The sequence below is a fragment of the Protopterus annectens genome, chromosome 6.part0, assembly GCF_019279795.1.
Source record: "Protopterus annectens isolate FY-2018-M chromosome 6.part0, PAN1.0, whole genome shotgun sequence".
Taxonomy (NCBI): Eukaryota; Metazoa; Chordata; order Ceratodontiformes; family Protopteridae; genus Protopterus; species Protopterus annectens.
Genome location: NC_056737.1, coordinates 411,944,083 through 411,964,196, shown reverse-complemented (window position 1 = coordinate 411,964,196; position 20,114 = coordinate 411,944,083). Strand labels below are relative to the sequence as shown.

The 20,114-nt window shown below is 37.7% G+C and overlaps 1 protein-coding gene across 1 annotated transcript in view; it reads right to left on the bottom strand.

Annotated features, from left to right (window-relative positions):
- The window catches only part of RYR3 (ryanodine receptor 3), a 3,250,282-nt gene that overhangs the window by 2,326,778 nt on the left and 903,390 nt on the right, over positions 1–20,114 (bottom strand). The window contains exon 5 of the mRNA XM_044074157.1: positions 4,026–4,104. Within this exon, the coding sequence (XP_043930092.1) occupies positions 4,026–4,104 (79 nt within the window). The remainder of the gene's footprint in view (positions 1–4,025; positions 4,105–20,114) is intronic.

Here is a 20,114-nt window from a genome sequence, read left to right as displayed (position 1 = left end):
TAGAAAGATGAAGGATTGTCAAGTACAGAAGTAGCCTTACTTGATTTGTTGATGCTTTGTGTGAAGAAATATATAACTACAAGATGGAAAAGTCCTCCCATCCATCCCTAATGGACCTGATTATATTAATGAATGTTTTCTGTAAGCAGAAGATCTAGATTTGAAACCCCAAGATAAAAGAGAAAGTTAATCAGAAATGGTCTTTATGATATCCATACTTTTACTTGCAGGTGTATGTAGAAAAAAAATGGAAAAAAAGCCATATATTAGTGGTCCTACTAATCATCAGTTCTGGCTGCTCTGTCAGTGAGAATAATAACTGAAAGCTTAGTGGATGTTAAAGGGGCTCATTCTCTTTCTACATATATTGCGCCAAAAAGTCATTGTAGCTGTACTATAAGCTAAACTGACACTAATTATTTCACACAAAGCGAACAGCAATGGACAAACTGATAACCACAAAAAGTTCCAAACGCCAAAAGAAGAGATGCCACCCGAAAACCTTAACGCTCAATTTTATTAAAACACAAATACATCCAGCGTTTTCGCTACCTTAAACAGGAAGCTTCATCAGAGGTATAAAAAAACGCGAGAATGCGCTTTAAATAGCAAATACAAAATACGTCATCGTATTAAACGAGAAACATAAATTGAAAATATTTTAAAAACAGTACAATAAATACAGTCAATCACATAGTGCTTGTATTTAAAAATTAATTATGATGCCTATGTGTGTGTTTTAACTTTAGCCATAAAAAGTCAAAAGACTCTAACATGATAAACTATGTACAACGTAGTACTGATTGACATGGTTTTAAATCCCATTCAATTAGTGTACTTTCTACTTTGTGAAGCAAAGCAATAACATGCTGTTTGTATGTATTAATTGTCACTAAAACAAGCAGTTTTAAAGCAAAAGCGTTTCACAAATCAAAAATACCCTACATATGAAAAACCCACATAAAAGTATAAAAATATATATAATTGAACAACATAGTTATTTGTCCTCACCTAACCTAGTGGAAGTATTTTATGTTGTCTGTTTATATTCCTCAATATAATGAAAACAGACGAATCATAAAAATAATCATAAAAATAACAAGAAAAAGGGGGCTGTATCCAAGCTAGAAGTTAGAAAACTGAAAATTTAAATATAATGAAATAATCAAAAAGTGTATATGTATAATATTAACTAGTAAAAATGTTAAGAAAACACAGGTTGTCACCTCATATGTGCTTTAAGTTTCAAAAAAGGTGCTATGTTACAGCTTTCGTTTAAACCGGGGGTACTAAAAGCATTCAATCTCAGCTGCCAGAGAAGCTCACGTACCTCCAATAACAGAGAAACAGGTCCCCCCTAACTGACACTGGTAGGTGGTCTATACCCATGAACACAAAAGAGTGATCTGGGAATAGGTCAATATGTTTGGCCAATGCGTTCTCACTTTTTCTGTTTTTGATCGCATAAATATGTTGGTAAATCCTGTCCTTAAACCTTCTATCGGTCTTACCGATATAGAAGGCAGGACAACAGGAGCAGAACGCTATGTAAATTATAGACTTGGTATTACAGTCAATTCTATGGCCAATTGGAAATTTATTATTCCCTTCTACTGCACAAAAACTACCTGTTTTAATGTAAATACAGTAATTACAGGAACCACAAGAAAAAGACCCCTTGTTTCTAGAGGAAATAACCCCTAATGAACTAGTGTGAAGAAGGTCTTTGATGTTTTGCCCTCGTCTAAAAACAATATGTGGTTTTTCACCAAGTTTTTCAAGGAGGGAACTATTATTAGCAATGAAAGCCCAATTTTTGTATAGAATGTCTCGAATTTGGCTAGAGTTCACATTAAATGTTGAAATGAAACTACATAAAGCCACATTAGTAGGAACATTTTCTATACTCACAACTACGGGACACACACTCTCATTAAGCTCTTCTAGTGGCCCTACATCACCACTGGGAGGCGGAGTAGATGACAAAAGAGGTTTGTAAAAGCCAATAGTTCTTTTATGACGTACTTCTACAATTAAGTCGTCAATCAAACCCAGCGGGTAACCCCTATTAGAAAATAAATTTCTCAAAGTCTCACATTCAAAACAAAAATCTTCTAGTTCACTGCACATACGGACAGCTCTCACAAGCTGTCCCTTAACAATAGCTCTCTTTTGTTTCAGAGGATGTGAGCTAGAAAAGTGAAGAAACGAATTTACATAGGTGTCTTTCCTATAAATGACAGAACTGAATGAACGAGTTTGGCCATTTCTGGTAAGTTTTACATCCAAATAACTAGTTACTTCTGTGTTGAAGTTGTATGTAAACCTTAGAAAGGAAGTTGTACTATTTAAGTAGTTGACAAATAACTCTGCTTCTCTGGAATTCCCTTTAAAAAGAAGGAAAATATCATCCAGGAAGCGAGTATAGAAAGAAATTTTGTTACTCCATTCCGGATTGCTGAGTACAAACTTCCTTTCCCAAAATGCCATAACTAAATTGGCTACAGCTGCTCCACAAGGGGAGCCCATGGCAACCCCCTGTTTATGGATGTATACATCATTTTCAAACATAAAAAAATTGGACGTAAGAATAATGTCAAGAAGTTCCGTGATGTTATCAATCTCATTAGATGGAGCACCAAGTTCTATCAAAAGGAGTTCAATCCACTCACGTGCCTCTAAATGTGGTATAGATGTGTATAAATCTACCACATCTATGGTCAAAAAGTTATTACCTTGAATCTATCTACCTATGTTTTTATACTTTTATGTGGGTTTTTCATATGTAGGGTATTTTTGATTTGTGAAACGCTTTTGCTTTAAAACTGCTTGTTTTAGTGACAATTGATACATACAAACAGCATGTTATTGCTTTGCTTCACAAAGTAGAAAGTACACTAATTGAATGGGATTTAAAACCATGTCAATCAGTACTACGTTGTACATAGTTTATCATGTTAGAGTCTTTTGACTTTTTATGGCTAAAGTTAAAACACACACATAGGCATCATAATTAATTTTTAAATACAAGCACTATGTGATTGACTGTATTTATTGTACTGTTTTTAAAATATTTTCAATTTATGTTTCTCGTTTAATACGATGACGTATTTTGTATTTGCTATTTAAAGCGCATTCTCGCGTTTTTTTATACCTCTGATGAAGCTTCCTGTTTAAGGTAGCAAAAACGCTGGATGTATTTGTGTTTTAATAAAATTGAGCGTTAAGGTTTTCGGATGGCATCTCTTCTTTTGGCGTTTGGAACTTTTTGTGACACTAATTATTTGATACAGCAAGAGATGCAAAACTAAATGTTGAATTGTTTAATGGAATGTTGTTTTCTTTGGGAAGTTGTGTTTTTACATATTGTTTTTACATGTTAATAAAAGTATAAAGTGTTACAAAATTACAACAGAATTGTCTAAATCTTTATTCTCATTCTGTAATTCACCACAGCATACAGATACAAGCAAATGAATATACAAAACAGTTCTTGTTCAACAGACTGGAAATTGCCTGCCTCTGTGAATTAGGCCTCTTTATCATTTGTGTTACACTTTCTAATCCTATTTCCCCACTAAATGTATCATTCTGTTAGCAGCTGTAAAAAAAAACTTCATTACCTGATAAAATGCCAGTAGGCAGCAGTTTTTAAGACTCCCCCCACCAAAAAGTGTCCCTAAATGCTTTCTAAATTTAGAGGCATCAGCCGCAAAAAAAATATAATTTTTTGCCTTGTCCCACAAATTAAGCAAAACCTATAACATTTGCATGGAAATCTGTACACCTGTAAATGAGAAAACATTTAGGAAAACAGATCACTGCTGATTCTGCTTAAGTATGTTTATCAAAGTGAGCTATAAAACCTTATACATATAATCCAATTAACATTTCATTTATCAGTACAAATCAGCATTTCTATACATTTGTTATAACCAATTTAGATAAGACTTGTATAATGATATACAATGATGTATCCTTGTGTATTCTGAAAATTATAGTAACATTTAAATGAATAAATATACCTGTAGAATCTTCTTGCAAACCCACATCAAAGGCAAGCTTGTCTGTCTGGGATCTTGAGGTTTTTAAACATGCCAGATACTGCAAACACAATTGTTTAAATATTAGTCAATGAGTCAGTAGATCAATATAGTTAATAAATGATTCAACATACCAATGTGTCTTTTTTGGTGTTTGGAGACACTTTAACATATTACATTTAAATATTATAATACAGCAGTTCATTCCAGCGATCATCATGAATGATAAGCTATGGATACTCTCCATAATTTAAAGAATGGCATATATTAAAGGTGAATTATTTTCCAAGTTATATAGAAGATGCTGATATTGGACATTTTGTCATCCTTTATGACACTTACCAAATTACTTTACAAAATGAAAATGAATTCTGGCAAATCACCAGAAAGTACATATTAACTCACATTATGTCAGATCTTGTCTAATGAAACTGGTAAACTTCTTTGAAGAGGTAAAATAAGTTGTTGACAGCAGTCACACTGTACACAGAATGTATTTTGATTTGGCCAAGGCATTTAACAACATGCTAATGCTGGCATAATTAATAAACTGAATGTGTTATAAATAGATCCCTATGTGATTACATAGCAAATTCACTAAAAGAGAGATCTCACATGGTGCAGGGGGCAGGGGCAGCATGAAAAAATATGAATGTGCCCAGTGGTTTCCTGCAGGGTTCAGTGCTGTGGCTACTTTTGTTAGATGATGAACTGTCTCCCCTACAGACTTAAAACCAAGACCTGTGGCTAACAAAGTTTGCAGATGACTGCAAACTACTAATCATTATCAAATCCCCCTCTGACACAGAAGCCCTGCAGCAGGTACTGACACTTATAAAGGCCTAGTATATTAAAAATGGGAATAAATTAAAAGATAAAAAATGTTACATTGCCACATTTGGCAGAGAAACCATCCCCCAACATATAACACTGAAAATTCTGCACTTCAAAATGAAACTGTAGCTAGAGATCTGGGACCTTGGTTGATCATTCTTTTTCCTCAGTTGTCAGGAAAATTTATCTACTTGGTGCAGCTGATTGCCAAGGGAATATCAACCAGATGTAAAGAGGTTATTGGCACCTTGTATTCAGCACTGATCAGACCAATTATAGAATACAATCCCTGCTTTGAGAACTACCTCATCAGTCATATCAAACAAATGGAAATAGGAGAGGTTCCTAACAAACAGGATCATAAGCTTAAAATCCGTAAGCAACCAAAAAAGACTAGAAGCACTATCCCTCTTTTATGTGTCATATAGGGTCTACAGAGCACACATAGATAGGTCTTGCCTTCTGGGCAATCAGTGACCTAGCATGGTCAACTTTTTTTCTGGCTGACAAAAATATGCCTGTGCTATACATAAAACTAAATGTGTTAGAAACATTTTCACTGCTTGTATCTTACTATTTCTGCCCATAATTAAGAGACTCCAGCTTCTCACTGCTTGTATTAACTTTTATTTAGTCTATTCCAAAATATCCTTAGCTGACATAATTGAATCATTTTTAATCCATACATCTAAATTATTCATCTGATCATGTCCCAAAAACTATGGGTATTATTGAACCAATGCATGTGTGGGTGCATAGTTTACTATTATAGCCTTTGTTTTATCTTCATTTATTTTATATCCTGAGAAGATCTGAAACTTTCTCAGAATGTTTCAAAACACCAAAATATCCCTTTTTGGATTTATCAAGTATAAAACAAAATAATTTGCAAATAAAGCTAATTTTTCTTGATTATCATATGATTTATATCCTTGAATTTGTGAGTCCCTTATTTTCTTTGCCAGTGGCTCTAAATAGAAAGCAAATATAACAAAGGGGAAGAAGATACTCTTGCCCCCTCTCTTCAAACATGGCTTTTTAGAGAATTGTTTCTGTCTCTTTATATTTCCTACTAATTAACCCTATTGTTCTATTAGGCAAGGCAAATGCTATCACTGCCCTTCTCATAAAATCCCTGCTTACTGTATTGAATGCTTTCTCTGCATCAAGACACCAGCAGTATCAACAAATTCTTACAGTCTGCTTCCCTCCAGATTGTGATTGCTCTGTTAATGTTGTCACACATTTGCCTGCTCTCCACAAAACCACATTGATCCATACCTACTAATTTTGTTAACACCTTTGTCATTCTCTTAGCTAGTATACATATAAACACTTTATAAATGGGTCTATACGAAGGGTCTGAAGATCCTTATCAGCTTCAGGTAAAACAGTCTCTACAGCTTTCTTCCAACATGCTGGTACAATTCCCCATTGAAAATAGTGTATACCAAATCTTCTATATCTTTATCACGTTCTTCACTCCCAACACACAGAATCAGATCTGGCAAATTACCAGCCAGGTTACCTTCAAATCGTGATGGGCATTTATCACTAAATGCAATCTTGCATATTGACTAGCATTTTCATGGTATTACATTGGGATTAAATGGATAGGTTTAAAATGACCTCCAGGTCAAAAGTCTTGTAATCTCCTATGATTTTAATCTCCTAAACCAAAATGTGCACTCTGTATTTAATGCATTAAAGTATTAACATTGCTGGGGATGTAGCTACTTGTATAACTTATTCAGTTCCTACAGTTTGAAACTTCATTTATTGTTCACTGAACTTCTTGGCAATGTACCTTTCAATGCTAATTACAATGTACGGTCTGCACGTCACTGAGCAAAAAGTGTTTAGACTTCTCATAACGAATTGCTTTGCACTCTGTTCTTGTAGACTTCAGAGCCGATCAGTTATACAGCACCATTTTTATATCATTCTTCTTTTTTTAGGTAAACACCTTTATTAAATTATTACTTGTGACACAGACAAACTTTCATTTACATAAAAGTAATCAATCCATTTTAACAACTTCACATCTACAAACATTATAACCCATCTCTATTGTGATATATCATGTAATTTAAATGACATGATATAAACTATTCATTTCCTGCATTCTCTTAAACTTCATCCCATATACAAAATGTTTTTTGCATGTATTGTTCCCACAATTTCCATTCCTTTTCTATGCGATTTACTCCTACTCTTTTCTAGCTGTCATACTTCCTGTTCTTTTACCTCTGTTACAATATTCACTACTTCAAGTATAGATGGTTTAGATATTGATTTCAGTTTTCTAGTAATTACTTTTTTAGCATCTGCCAGAATTAAACTTAACAAGGCCTTACCATGTCTAGGCAATTCAGATCCTGTATCTCTGCTCAGAAAAATAATTTCCTTAGTTACATTCATTTCTATGTGCATTATTTCTGACAAAGTACTCTGTAGGGAATTTTTAAAGTTTGCTAACTCATTCCACTCCCAAAACATATGTTCCCAGTTACCTCTTTCTTCCCCCATCACACCTCCAACATTTGCTATCTAACTGAGGAAACATTATTTAAATTCTTCTTGAAGTATAAACATACTTATGCAAACACTTCCAAGCCAAGATCCCAAACCTTGTGGACTTGTTGCATACATGGGAGCCATACATATATCCTCCTTTGTCCCACTCCTAGGTTTTGACAGAAGAGAAGTCACTTGGTGGAGACAGCAAATATCCCTAAATCCAGATTTCCCCTCCTACCCGCTCCAAAGCAGTCAGTCATAACAGACTCCTCAGACTTTGTTTGAGAAGCAATTTCAGGAGGGATAAAAGTGCAAGTTGATTGGGACACCAAGGACAGATGCAAGCACTTGACATTCTTAACATGTGATTGCGCTGACCTCTGCAAGAAGAATATCTGAGTTGTAACGTCTTATGGTGAGTCATCTCTATCTCATTTTTCACAGAGACAGGGTTTCTTTGAGAACTATCCATCTGATATTGTTAATCCTCGTTCATTCCTTACATGTGGGGTATCGGTTCCGACCTCGGAACCGAGCCGGCCATCTTCCAAGCTCACGTCAGCTACAAACTCTCTAGCTAAAACTCTTACCCAGAATTCCCCTCTCCATGTTACCTCAGATTTCTTTTGCCACATCGCCATTCGGTCATGTCAAGCTACTTTTCTTGAGCTAAGTACAATATTTTTTGTCATACTAAATTCTAAAACAATCTTTTCTCACAGAAAAGTTACTAGATAGTTTTCTCTTACCTTATCACATTTATGCGACTACAAAGATTCCAGGTGTTTCCATACCTAGACGACTGGCTCATCTCTACCCCCACCAGACATCTATTGGAAGAAGCCCTGGCATATTCTCTCCTCTCTGCAGAAAAGCTAGGCATAACCATAAACTGGCAAAAATCCAATCTCACCCCATCTCAGTCCAAAGAATTCGTAGGGGTCATTTTGAAAACAAAGAATTGCAGAGCATCCATTCCAGAGCACAGAATTCTAAGGATAAAGCAACAACTGATCCCAGTCCTTTCAAGGGAGAAATCCACAGTTCACTCTGTTCTACAGTTGTTGGGTTCCATGGCAGCATCCATCACCATTGTCCCTCTAGGCAGGTTTCACATGAGGCTTCTACAATGGCTACTGCTCACCCAATGGTATTCCTTTCAGTACCCTCTTTCAGCCAAGATTTGGGTAACTGATAGGTGCAAACAGGATTTACATTGGTAGATGGCCCACAACCTGTCACAATGGTCTCGCCCCTTCTACCCCCAACAGCCCAAGGCTACAGTAACCACAGACGCCTCCCTGATGGGGTGGGGGGCTATGTCAGGGACAGACAGCTCTAGGTACTTGGTCTGAATTGGAGGCCCATCTGCATATAAATGTTCTAGAGCTGAGGGCGGTGCTTCTGGCATTGCAAGCATTCCATCCCCTGCTTCCATCTGGGACTATTGCCATACAATTAGACAACATGACAGTGGTCTGGTACATCAAAAAACAGGCCGGAAACAAGTCTTACCCACTCTGTCAAGAGGCCATGAGGATATAGCAATGGGCGATGGCTACCAACCATTTTCTTCTAGCAACGCACATTCCCGGGAGTTCCAGTGTGATAGCAGACAGACTCAGCAGGTGTATTCTACAACCTCATGAGTGGTCCCTGAATCCTGTGATAGCAGCGGAGATTTTCAACCACTGGGGTCTTCCTTGCTGGGACTTTTTTACGTCCCCGAACAACTACAAATGCAGCAACTATTTTGCCCTGATTCCCCCTCCGGGACAGTCACCCAGGGATGCACTAGTCCACGATTGGCCCTCGGGTCTAATTTATGCATATCCACCTCTCCCCCTCTTTCCCCAGTTTCTGAAGAAAGCCCACTGGTTGAAGAGCACCATACTGGCCTTGTCAGATTTGGTTCCCCATCCTTTGGCCTCACCTGCTAGATCAACTGTAGATTTTCCATCCAACCCCGGGGTTGATCTTCCATCTGCAGAATCTGATTCACCCCAATTTTGAACAGCCTGAAGCTCACAGCTTGGCTTCTCCAATTCCTTTGATTGCCAGGCAGAATGATCTTTCTTTGCCAGTATGTGACATTCTTATTGCATCTCAACAAGTGGAAAATATTTACCTTTTGGCTGAAAGAAAAACAGGTAGGTCCTTTTTCAGCACCAATGTCGATAGTACTGGAGTATCTAGCTACCCTATTTCAATCCGGTCTATCTGCCTCTACCATTAGAGTTCATTTGGCTGCAATATCTAATTTCCATGATGGTGTCCAAGACTTTTCTCTTATGTCACACAAATTATGCAAGACTTTCATAAAAGGCGTGAATCATCTAAAACCCCCTTTTAGAGAACCTACTCAACCTTGGGACCTGTCATTAGTCCTACAAGCTTTGACAATGCCACCTTTTGAACCAGCTTCTTCTTGCAACCTCAAATATTTGTCATAGAAAACCTTGTTTTTGGTTGCCATTACTTCTGCCAGACGTATCTCAGAGCTTCAAGCCTTATGCATCAACAGTCCATATTTGATTTTTCATAGAGATAGAGTGTCATTGAGAACTAATCATTCCTTTCTGCCAAAAGTGATCTCTGAAATGTCCATTAATCAAACCATTGAATTGCCAGTTTTCTTCCTCAATCATTCAAACAAAGGAGAATATTGCCTAGATATCCTAGATATTCATAGGCAAATTCGCGTCTACTTGAACAGAATTAAGGCCTCTCTTAAATTAGACCAGTTATTTTTGGCCTATTCTGGACCTAGAGTAGGATGTGCTGTTGCTAAGGTCACATTGGCTAAATGGTTAAAAGACTGCGTGACCTTCATTTATAGACAATGTAATATTCCATTACCTACTACCATAAAGACTCATTCTACAAGGTCGGTGGGAACTTCTATTGCCTTCCATGTCAGAGCTTCTTTACATGACATTTGTGCAGCTGCAACTTACTCCTCATACCTTCATCAATCATTACAAATTAGATTTGGCCTCCAGGGGAAGAGCATCTTTTGGTTCTATGGTGCTCAGGAATGTCCTTCCATGAGAGCCTCCTAGGAATAAAGGTAACTGGGGACTCTGTCCCACACATAAGGAATGAACGAGGATTAACAATATCAGATAAAGAAGTTATGTCTTACCATAACGTTCCATCTGTACTGTTGATCCTCGTTCAGTCATTATGACCCCCCCATGGCTTCTAGTGGATCTCACCATCTGGTTCTGTTAGGTAATTTGACCAGAGGTAGCCTCTACCTTCTTTTGACTTGCAAACTCAATCTGAGGTAACAGGGAGAGGGGAATTCTGGGTAAGAGTTTTAGCTCGAGAGTTTCTGGCTGAGGCGAGCATGGAAGATGGCCGGCTCGGTTCCGAGGCCGGAACCAATACCCCATACGTAATGACTGAATGAGGATCAACAATACAGATGGAACATTATGGTAAGACATAACTTCTTTTTCTTTTATGCCTAAAATGGTATCCAAGTTTACCTTAAGACAAATTATCTATTTCCCCTATTTTATTTCCTGAACCTAAGAATGAGTGAGAAAGAATACTCCATACCTTGGATGTCCACAGACACCTCAGGTACTATCTTGACAGAACAAAGTCTTTCAGATCTTTGGATCAGTTGTTCTTTTATTGAGAACGTAAGAAGGGACAAGCTGTGTCGAAACATACTATTTCCAAATGGTTGTATAAAGCTACTACCTTTTGATATTATCTCTGCAACAAAACTAGTCCAGACAGGGTCAAGGCTCACTCTACCAGGGCCTTGGCTTCATCTATTGCTTTTTGGAAAAGGCTGAATTCTAGAAGTATTCTAGAAGCAGCAACTTGGTCCCCTGTACATACTTTTACAAAGCACTACAAGCTTGATTCCTTCCCTAGGTCTAAATCTGGCTTTGCTAGGACCAGTTTCTGGAGGCTCGTAGACTCTTCCCCTTAAACCTTCAAAATGTTGCAAGCTTGGTTAACTTACCTGTATAGCTAAGTCTATTCAACAGTCATCAATATGATGAATACAGTACAGTTGTGTAAGTAAACATAACAGTAGATGTTTGAATGATCACTGCTGCTGCAACCACTCCCTCCCTCTACCTCTCTTGTTTTTTTTTTTTTTTTTTTTGATTATGCTAAAGTGTGTATGCATGTATTTATTTTTATTCATAGAAATGTCCTCTCATGGCTCAGCTTTCCACTCTCAGCTGGCATACCATTGTTTTTTAACTGAGCTGTCTAATAGTTTGAGCATGTGGATGGTGCTCTAAAGCTTTAGAAGCTGGCTAGTTGTATCTTGGCAGGATATATCCCATTTAGGTAAAGTCACTGAAATAGTGATCATTTGAACATCTACTGTTATAATACATTTACTTACACAACTATAATTTCCTTTGTTCAGTTCTTTCAGTCTGTTTTTCTAGTTTTTGTCTTTTTTTTTTCATTTCTTGGTATAATTTTTCCCCTCCATATTTTCAGTCCTTTCTTGTTGTGGTCAGCTTTGAGCACTAAAAATTGAATTCTGCAATTAGTGAATTTTGATTATAGGTGTAAACCTACAGATGTGTTTTTGAATGGGGGTTTCTTTTTCTTAATTAGGCATTATGTCTTCCAGACAATGTGGATATATACAGACAAGTTAACTCCATAGCTATAATGGTGTTTCATTGTTGTCTTCTATTAGTGTTATAGAATTAACCAGTGATTCAAAAACATCTTAGAGTCTCATGGAGCAAAAGATCATTAATGACTTTTTTGTAAGCCTCTCAATCAAACACCTAACACAGCTGGAACAACTGTAATAAGTGTTTGCCCACCAGCCCATGAAATGCACTACACAAATATACACACAAACACACTTAGACACATGCAAACACCCTCACACTACTTAATTGCTCTGGCCCTAACTGACCTGCTACTTACCCTAAACAGCAATAGATGTATACAGTAAAGTACTGCATTCAGTCCTCACTGTTGTGCTGTGAAATACAGTGATAGAGTTTGTTGTTGAATCAGTGTGCTAAACTATTTCTATCCAAGTGTATGGCTCTGGGACACTATACATTGTCTATTTACACTAGCCATGCCCCAGGCCTGCAAAATTTGTATGCAGCGTTATCCAGCTTGCTTGAGGCTTTATTCCACTGTAGCAGTATTTGAATTGCTCCATCTCCATCAATGCAGTGTGCAATCCTGCTAGAAACAAGGCTGTACAATAGACTGTGTCTTTCTGATTACCTTAACCCCCAAGTGGGTATTTATATATACTAAGTGCAAGGATGCTGCATATCAAAGTATGTAGTATACAATGAAATGCTGCAACCTTGGATACATCAGTTTTTTTGATCTGATATTGTCAATTTTCATTTTATCCTTGACATACACTATGGGTTCAGTTTCGAGCACTGGAACCAACTTGGCTGTTACTACAAGCTGTGAAAGCCAAAAAACTCTCAAGCCTAACCCTTACCCACAGTACTCCTTTCCCTGTTACCTCAGATCTCGTTTGCCACTTTTCGTGTCAGACGTGATTGTCTTTACTCTCGAGTGAGCTAAGTAAAAGTTTAATTTTTTTCTTCTTGCTTTCTGACTACTCAGTAGTCTCTTTCAGTCACCCTTTCCTTATCTCATAAAATTTTTAACCTTTTCTGAAATTTACATACTTTTTGTCTCCTTTCTCCTTTTTCTGAAATTTGTTCATATTCTCGACTATCATTGTTAATCTTTTCCCTTATGTAACTTTCCTGACTATTTTTCAAAAAAAAAAAAGTATTTTTATAGTAACTTCTCTTCATCTGCTTCTTCATTACATTTGTGCTTGTGTGAGTGTGTGGCTTGCTTGCCATTTTTTTTTTGTTGCAGCAAGACATGGCTGATAAATCCAAAGTCCCTTCTGGGTTTAATAGATGCCAGAAATGTGGGCACAAGATGCCTTTTTCTAATGCATACTTGTTATGTGTGTATTCTAGGCCCCCTCCTTAGTGAAGAGACCTGCTCTATATGCCATTCTTGCCACAGAGCTTTAGTAGAGAGAAAAAATAAATTAATCTTGAAGGGCCTTATCTCATCTCCTTTTAGTAAGGCCATATCTGGTTCTAAAAAAAAGTAAATGCAAAACTAATGTGTCACATCCTTCTTCTTCCTCTTCCCCCACTAAATCCACAGAGAAACCAAAGAAAATGAGTGTGTCAGTGCTAACGTCTCCCTTGACACTATCTTCAAAAAAGCTAAAGTCTTCAATTCCCACAGTTTTTTCAGAGCTGACATATGTAGTACCAAAGATACTGGCTCCTACTCCTTCTTCAGAACTGAACCTACAGGATAACTAAAAATGTTTGACACCAGAGGTTTCTGGAGAAAAGCATCCTGACCCATCTGCACTGCAGTTATTGGTGCAGACACCTTCCTCGGCACCGAGCATTTTGGAACCGAGCAAGCTATAGGAGGAATGTTCCATGATAACATTACCTAGAACCTCATACTCTCAATCTTTTGAACCTTTTCCAGATAGGCTGCCTTCACCCTTTCTGGAAAGGCCAAAATCACCATCCATTCTGTCTCTCCATTCCACCAAAAGCCTAACTGAACATGATGTGGAGAGACTGGTGAATAAGATACTCTGGGTGAAAGGATTGACAGGTTCCACTGCGGCTGCAGCACACACAGGCTTAGGATCTGAAGTTTCCTTTACCCCTCCAACACTTCCTCTTCTAACTTCAGCCCCTGGCTCCAAGTTTCCAGGTGCTGACTGTATCAGAGCCAAAGATATCTGTGTCTTCAGACCCAGTTCTTGCTCTGAGTTTTTCGGTTCAGTCAGAACTGGAGATCTCCCAGAGCCAAATCTGTCCTGTCGGCTATGAGGGGGCTAGAGTCAACTCCTATACTTTTGGAGCCTTTTCTGTGCCTTGGGGCCTCAGCACAGATCACTTCAGTGCCAGCTTCAGCCTCGGGAAGTGACTTCTCAGAGCAGGGAGTGACCACGGTTATGAGGCAGTCTCTCAGTTCTGGGCTCCCTTTCCTCTTTGGGTGGGCCAGCTTTTGAGGCCATGGAGAATGCCTTGACTGCAGCAGTTAGCCAGTCAGCACATTACACTTCAGAGCAGATACTCTTGCCTTCCTTCTAGCCAGATATTCAACCAGTACCTCCACTGGGTCAGTGGGTGACAAAACCACAGGATTCCCAGATGGGAATTCCCTCTTCTTCTAACACCTCCCCAGATCACACCATTGAGGAGGCTCCTCAGAAGAAAAAGTGCAAGAGGAAGCACTTAGATTCCAAAGAGGAATCAGTCACAGAAAACACCAACTTTGATGAAGGGGAGGGATCCCCAAGATCACCTCCTGATGATGTCTCCTTTAGAGGGATCCTGGATATATTAAAACAGAGTGGTGACTAGAAGTCACAAAATCCCTCTCCTGAGGAGTCAGTGTACCTGCAGGCTTTTGGCATTCAACCATCTACCTCTTGGGTGACTCCACCCACTGATGAGCTCATTCAGTTGATCTCTCAGTGGGCATGGAAGGCCCCTGATACCATAGAACCTATTCCCAGAAGACCTGACAAAATTCTGTCCACCCCTGAAGACAAGCAGTTCTGGGCCAGGGGATTAGCCGTTGATGTTATGGTCATGGCGGCAGTCACAAAAAAAGGAAATGGCCAAGGAGAGGTCCTCTATCCATCCACCCAACAGAGAGTCTCAGGCGGGGTATAGCTTTGGGAAGTTGGTCTATGCTTCATCTACCTTTGCTTTAAGATCCTTGAATTTCTTGGCACACTGCACCAGACTTCAAAAGGATCTGGTCAAGGAGTTATCGGATACCCTCACAGGAACTGTTTCTCAATTGGCATGTAGTCGAAAGGCACTTTTCCAATAGTCAGAATGCCGAACCAGAAATAATTGACTACACTACAGTGAATGGGTAGTATAGGTTGATTATCTGAGTTCAGAATTATGAACGGAGATCGCAGTTCAGTGAGAAACAGGGAATTAACCTGTAGTGCAATCACAGAGTTGGTATATATAATTTATAGGGGGAGTGGGGGCACAACCCCTCACATAGAGGTGCAGGGGGGCTTGCCCCACCAGAAAAATAGTAAAATACATGTACCATTGACTGTGGAATGTCACAGTATGTTAGGCTGCATAGCATGAGTGACTGATGTCACCTCCTGCTATGTCAAATACATCAAACTATGGGTGTCGATGTATTCAGTTTTGACTTGGCTGCCTTTTTGACGGTACTGATTCAGCATTTTGGGTTGACATTGTGACCAGCTGACCAATGCAGTTTCATTAATTCAATAGTAAACCCTCTAGTTCCCTTAGCAGGATACCACACAAGAATACTACAGTGATTACTAGTGTCCAATGGTCAATGTTACATCAATCCATGTAGGACCTGATTTTGATCACCAATAATTGCAAAAAATGATTTAGCTTAGTGGGTGCATTCTAAAGACAATCTTCTATGCCGTCCGTTTGTCCCATCACAACTCCAAGCCATAGTGACTACGGACACCTCCCAGATGGGATGGGGGGCATTATCTGGGCAAGACTGTCCATAGCACTTGGTCGTTCACAGAGACCAACTTGAATATCAATGTTCTGGATCTGAGGGCAGTGCTTTTAAAGTTGCATGCCTTTCAGACTGCTCTTCCTTTCAAAAAAATTACGATTCAAACAGACAATAGGTCAGTGGTCTGGTACATCAACAAGCAGGGAGGAACCAAATCCTACCCCCTATGTCGAGAAGTTCTCATAGTGTGGCAATGGGCGATCACTTCCAACTGCTTTCTGATAGCAATGCACATTCTGGGGAATTCCAATGTGAAATTAGACAAACTAAGCAGGTGTATTCTTCTACCTCACGAGTGATCTCTCAATCCAAAGGTGACAGAAAAGATTTTTCATTAGTGGGGCTAGCCTGGTTGCAACCTATTTTCCTCTTCCCTAAACAACAAGTGCAGCAACTATTTTGAACTGATCCCCCCTCCAGGGTAGTCTGCGAGAGATGCTCTTCTACACACTTGACTCTCCAGACTGCTGTATGCCTTTCCCCCATTTCTCCTAATTCTGAAATTCCTACAGAAAGCAATCAGGCTGAAGAACAAAGTAATCCTCATTGTATCTTATTGGCTTCAACAGATATGGTTCTCCTTCCTTTGGCCCTATCCGATTCAACAACCTTGGATTCTGGACCTGGTTCCAGATCTTTTATTCTATCCAGGGGGACTACTTCATTCAAACATTGAGAACCTCAAGCTGAAAGCTTGGTTTCTCCAGTTCCATTAATAGCCAGACTTCCTTCATTTTCTTCCCCGTTATGCCATATTCTGTTGGCCTCGCATAAACCAGCTACACACAAGTTCTGTGCAAGTAAATGGACAACATTTTCCTTTTGGGCTCGTGACAAGAATGTTGATCCTTTTTCAGCACTCATTGATAAAATCCTAGAACTTTTAGCTTCACTTTTCGAAATAGGTGCTTCTCAATCTACCGTCAAAATTCAATTAGCAGCTATTTCTAATTTCCATAATGGTTTTGGAGAATTCTCCTTGGCTTCTCATTAACTATGTAAAGCCTTCTTAAAGGGAATACTTTTGCTAAAACCACCTTACAAAGATCCTAATCCACCTTATGATCTGAACTTAAGTGTTGCAAACCATTGTTCAATCTCCTTTTGAACTATCAGCTGAACGTGATCTAAAGTTTTTGTCCTGGAAAACTATATTCTTAGTGGCAATAATTTCTGCCAGAAAGATTTCAGAAATACAAGCCTTAACATGTAGATCTCCATATATGATTTTCCACAAAGACAGTGTGTCACTAAGAACCAATCCTTCCATTTTGCCTAAGGTAGTGTCAGAGACCAGTAACAATCAGACAATAAATTTACCAGTATTTGTTCCCAATTTTGCTAACAAATGTGAATACTGTTTACATTTATTAGATGTCCACAGGCAATTGCTCTTCTGTTTACACAGAACTGAGAATATAAGACAATCTGACCAACTATTTGTGATATTTTCACCTACAAGATTTGACCAACCAGTGAGTAAAGTGATGCTAGCCAGATGGCTCAAAGATTGCATTTCTTTTATCTATAATAAAAAGAAAATTAATTTGCCTATGCCTTTAAAGGCTTATGCTACAAGAGGAGTAGCTACTTCAGCAGTTTTTTCAGTCTAGAGCTTCTATGGATGACATTTGTGCAGCAACAACTTTGGCTACTCCTCACACCTTTATTACTCATTACAAATTGGAGTTGGTCTCCAGGGGAAGAACATCATTTGGTTCTATGGTGCTCAGGAATATCCTTCCTTAAGTCCATTCATGGCCTAAGGTAGCTAGGGACTCTGTCTCATATGTCAAGAATAAAATGAAAATTGACATCAGATAAATAAGTTATGTACTCACATAACGTTCCATCGGTATTGTCCATTTTCATTTATCCTTGATTCCCCAACCTCCTTCCCTCTGTCGTCAAGTTTTTTGGTGGTTCAGATAATGGACATATGCCACTTCTGTTATCATTATTATATCTTTCCAGATATGGACTCAGTAAAAGTTTTTGGGTTTCTATGACTCTGTCTATCTTTCTGCAAACCCGATCTGAGATAACAGGATAAGGAGCATTGTGGGTAAGGGTAAGGCTCAAGAGAGTTTTGGCTTCTAAGAGCAGTAGTAATGGCTGAGTCAGTTCCAATGCTCGGAACCAAACCCATATTTTGAGGATAAATGAAAATGGACAACACAGATGGAACGTTATGCTGAATACATAACTTCTTTTTTTAGTGTTGGTGCTTTTGAGGATCAAACACATAGTTCTCAGATTTTCAATAGGAACCCTTTGTTTGGTATGTTTTTTTTCTTCTTCATTAGGAGGTTTACTCAGATTTTTATGTTATTTATTTTTTGTTTATTTTTATTTAATTTTTTTTTCAGTTCCTTCCAAATTATGTATATGTTTTACTATATTGTTTCAAATTCCTTTTCTTTGAAATTTCTGTCACACTATTTAGACTTACATCGGGGAGTTTTGTGTATATTTATAGAGTATTTAGTCAGTAATTGTATGATATTTTTGTGATGGGTGCTGTCTGTAGTTGTTTTTATTGCCTTTTTTGTTGTGCAGGTGATGGTACTGGTTGTTATGTGTGGCTTTGTGTTGAATATAGTTTTGTAATACTTTAGATTTATTGATGTTACATTGTGTTTTTTATGTATGAAAATTTTTTTATCTGCTAGTGTGCATTTAAGGTTTTGTACATTTCATTTTAAATTCTCATGGATTCTCATTGAAGTACATGGGATATATACATATGTATGCAGCATATATTACTGTTAGTGTTTTCCTGCTATATTTACTTATTTATAGTATTTTTGCACATGCTGCAGTTTTTGAATATTTAGCTGTGTTTAATTTTGCTACTTTAGTGTGTATATTGATTTTGCATTGTAATGTATGAGTGTGTTTTCCATTTTTTCCCATTGTAATCTATGGGAATGTAGATCTGGCACAGTTCATTAAAATGATGAAATGAATGAGTACATATTTTGGAAGATATAATCAAAACTGTACATATTTTTTAATATTTGCAATTTTGTACTAGGTTTATGTTTTATTTCATCCTACTTATAAATATTTAAGATAAATGTGTATGTCTTTATATAGCTCCCTTTATACATACCTATCTCTGTATCTAATCTCTCTCTCTCTTTCTCTCTCTCTTTATATAATTGTAACAAAATAAAGAAATTTAAAAAGAGTGAACATAAAAAGTATGATCATTTTAGAGTGCATCTAAGATGATCAAAAAGAAGCGGGGAAAAAAAAAATATATATATATATATATATATATATATATATATATATATATATATGGGATTAAGCCCCACTGCTCCACCACACCCCATAATAATTATATGTACCAACTCTGAGATTGCATAACAGTGGGGTAAGTGCAAATTCCTTTACCACACTGCAGTGCAAGCTTATACAAAATTCTACTGGCAAAACCTCCCTTGAAAAGAACATTTGCTTTTTTTATATCACTAAAAAGTGTTTGATCATATGAGTGTTCACTGTTCTCAACAGCAATCATTCTATGTGTCTATGTATATATGCATGTATATATATATATATATATATATATATATATATATATATATATATGTATATATATATATATATATATATATATATATATATATATACATATATATATATATATATATATATATATATATATATAGAGAGAGAGAGACACACACACACACACACACACACACACACACACACACACACACACACACACACACACACATGGTTTACTTTCAAAATGCCACTGTGAAAAGCATATTCCCATACATAACATCAAAGGAAGAGCGAAAGTGAAAATATAAGTAAGGTCACAATGTCGAATCTGCTGAACTAATTCATCAGATTTGACATTATCGCCAAACAGAGCACATGATGTCTGTATAGGAAGCTCAGGGAAGTAAAACTCCTACACCTCCCATCACATGGGGGCTGTGCCCCCCCACACCCCCTGCTAGCTATATATTCCAACTCCAAGATCATCCTACAGTGAGGAAAGAGATGAATATCTCAAGCCACACTGTAGCGCGATCTCTGCGCAGTACTTTGAGTTCATATCAATGAATGCACTATCAGCGAATGCACAGTTGCATTTCCTGATATGAATTTCTA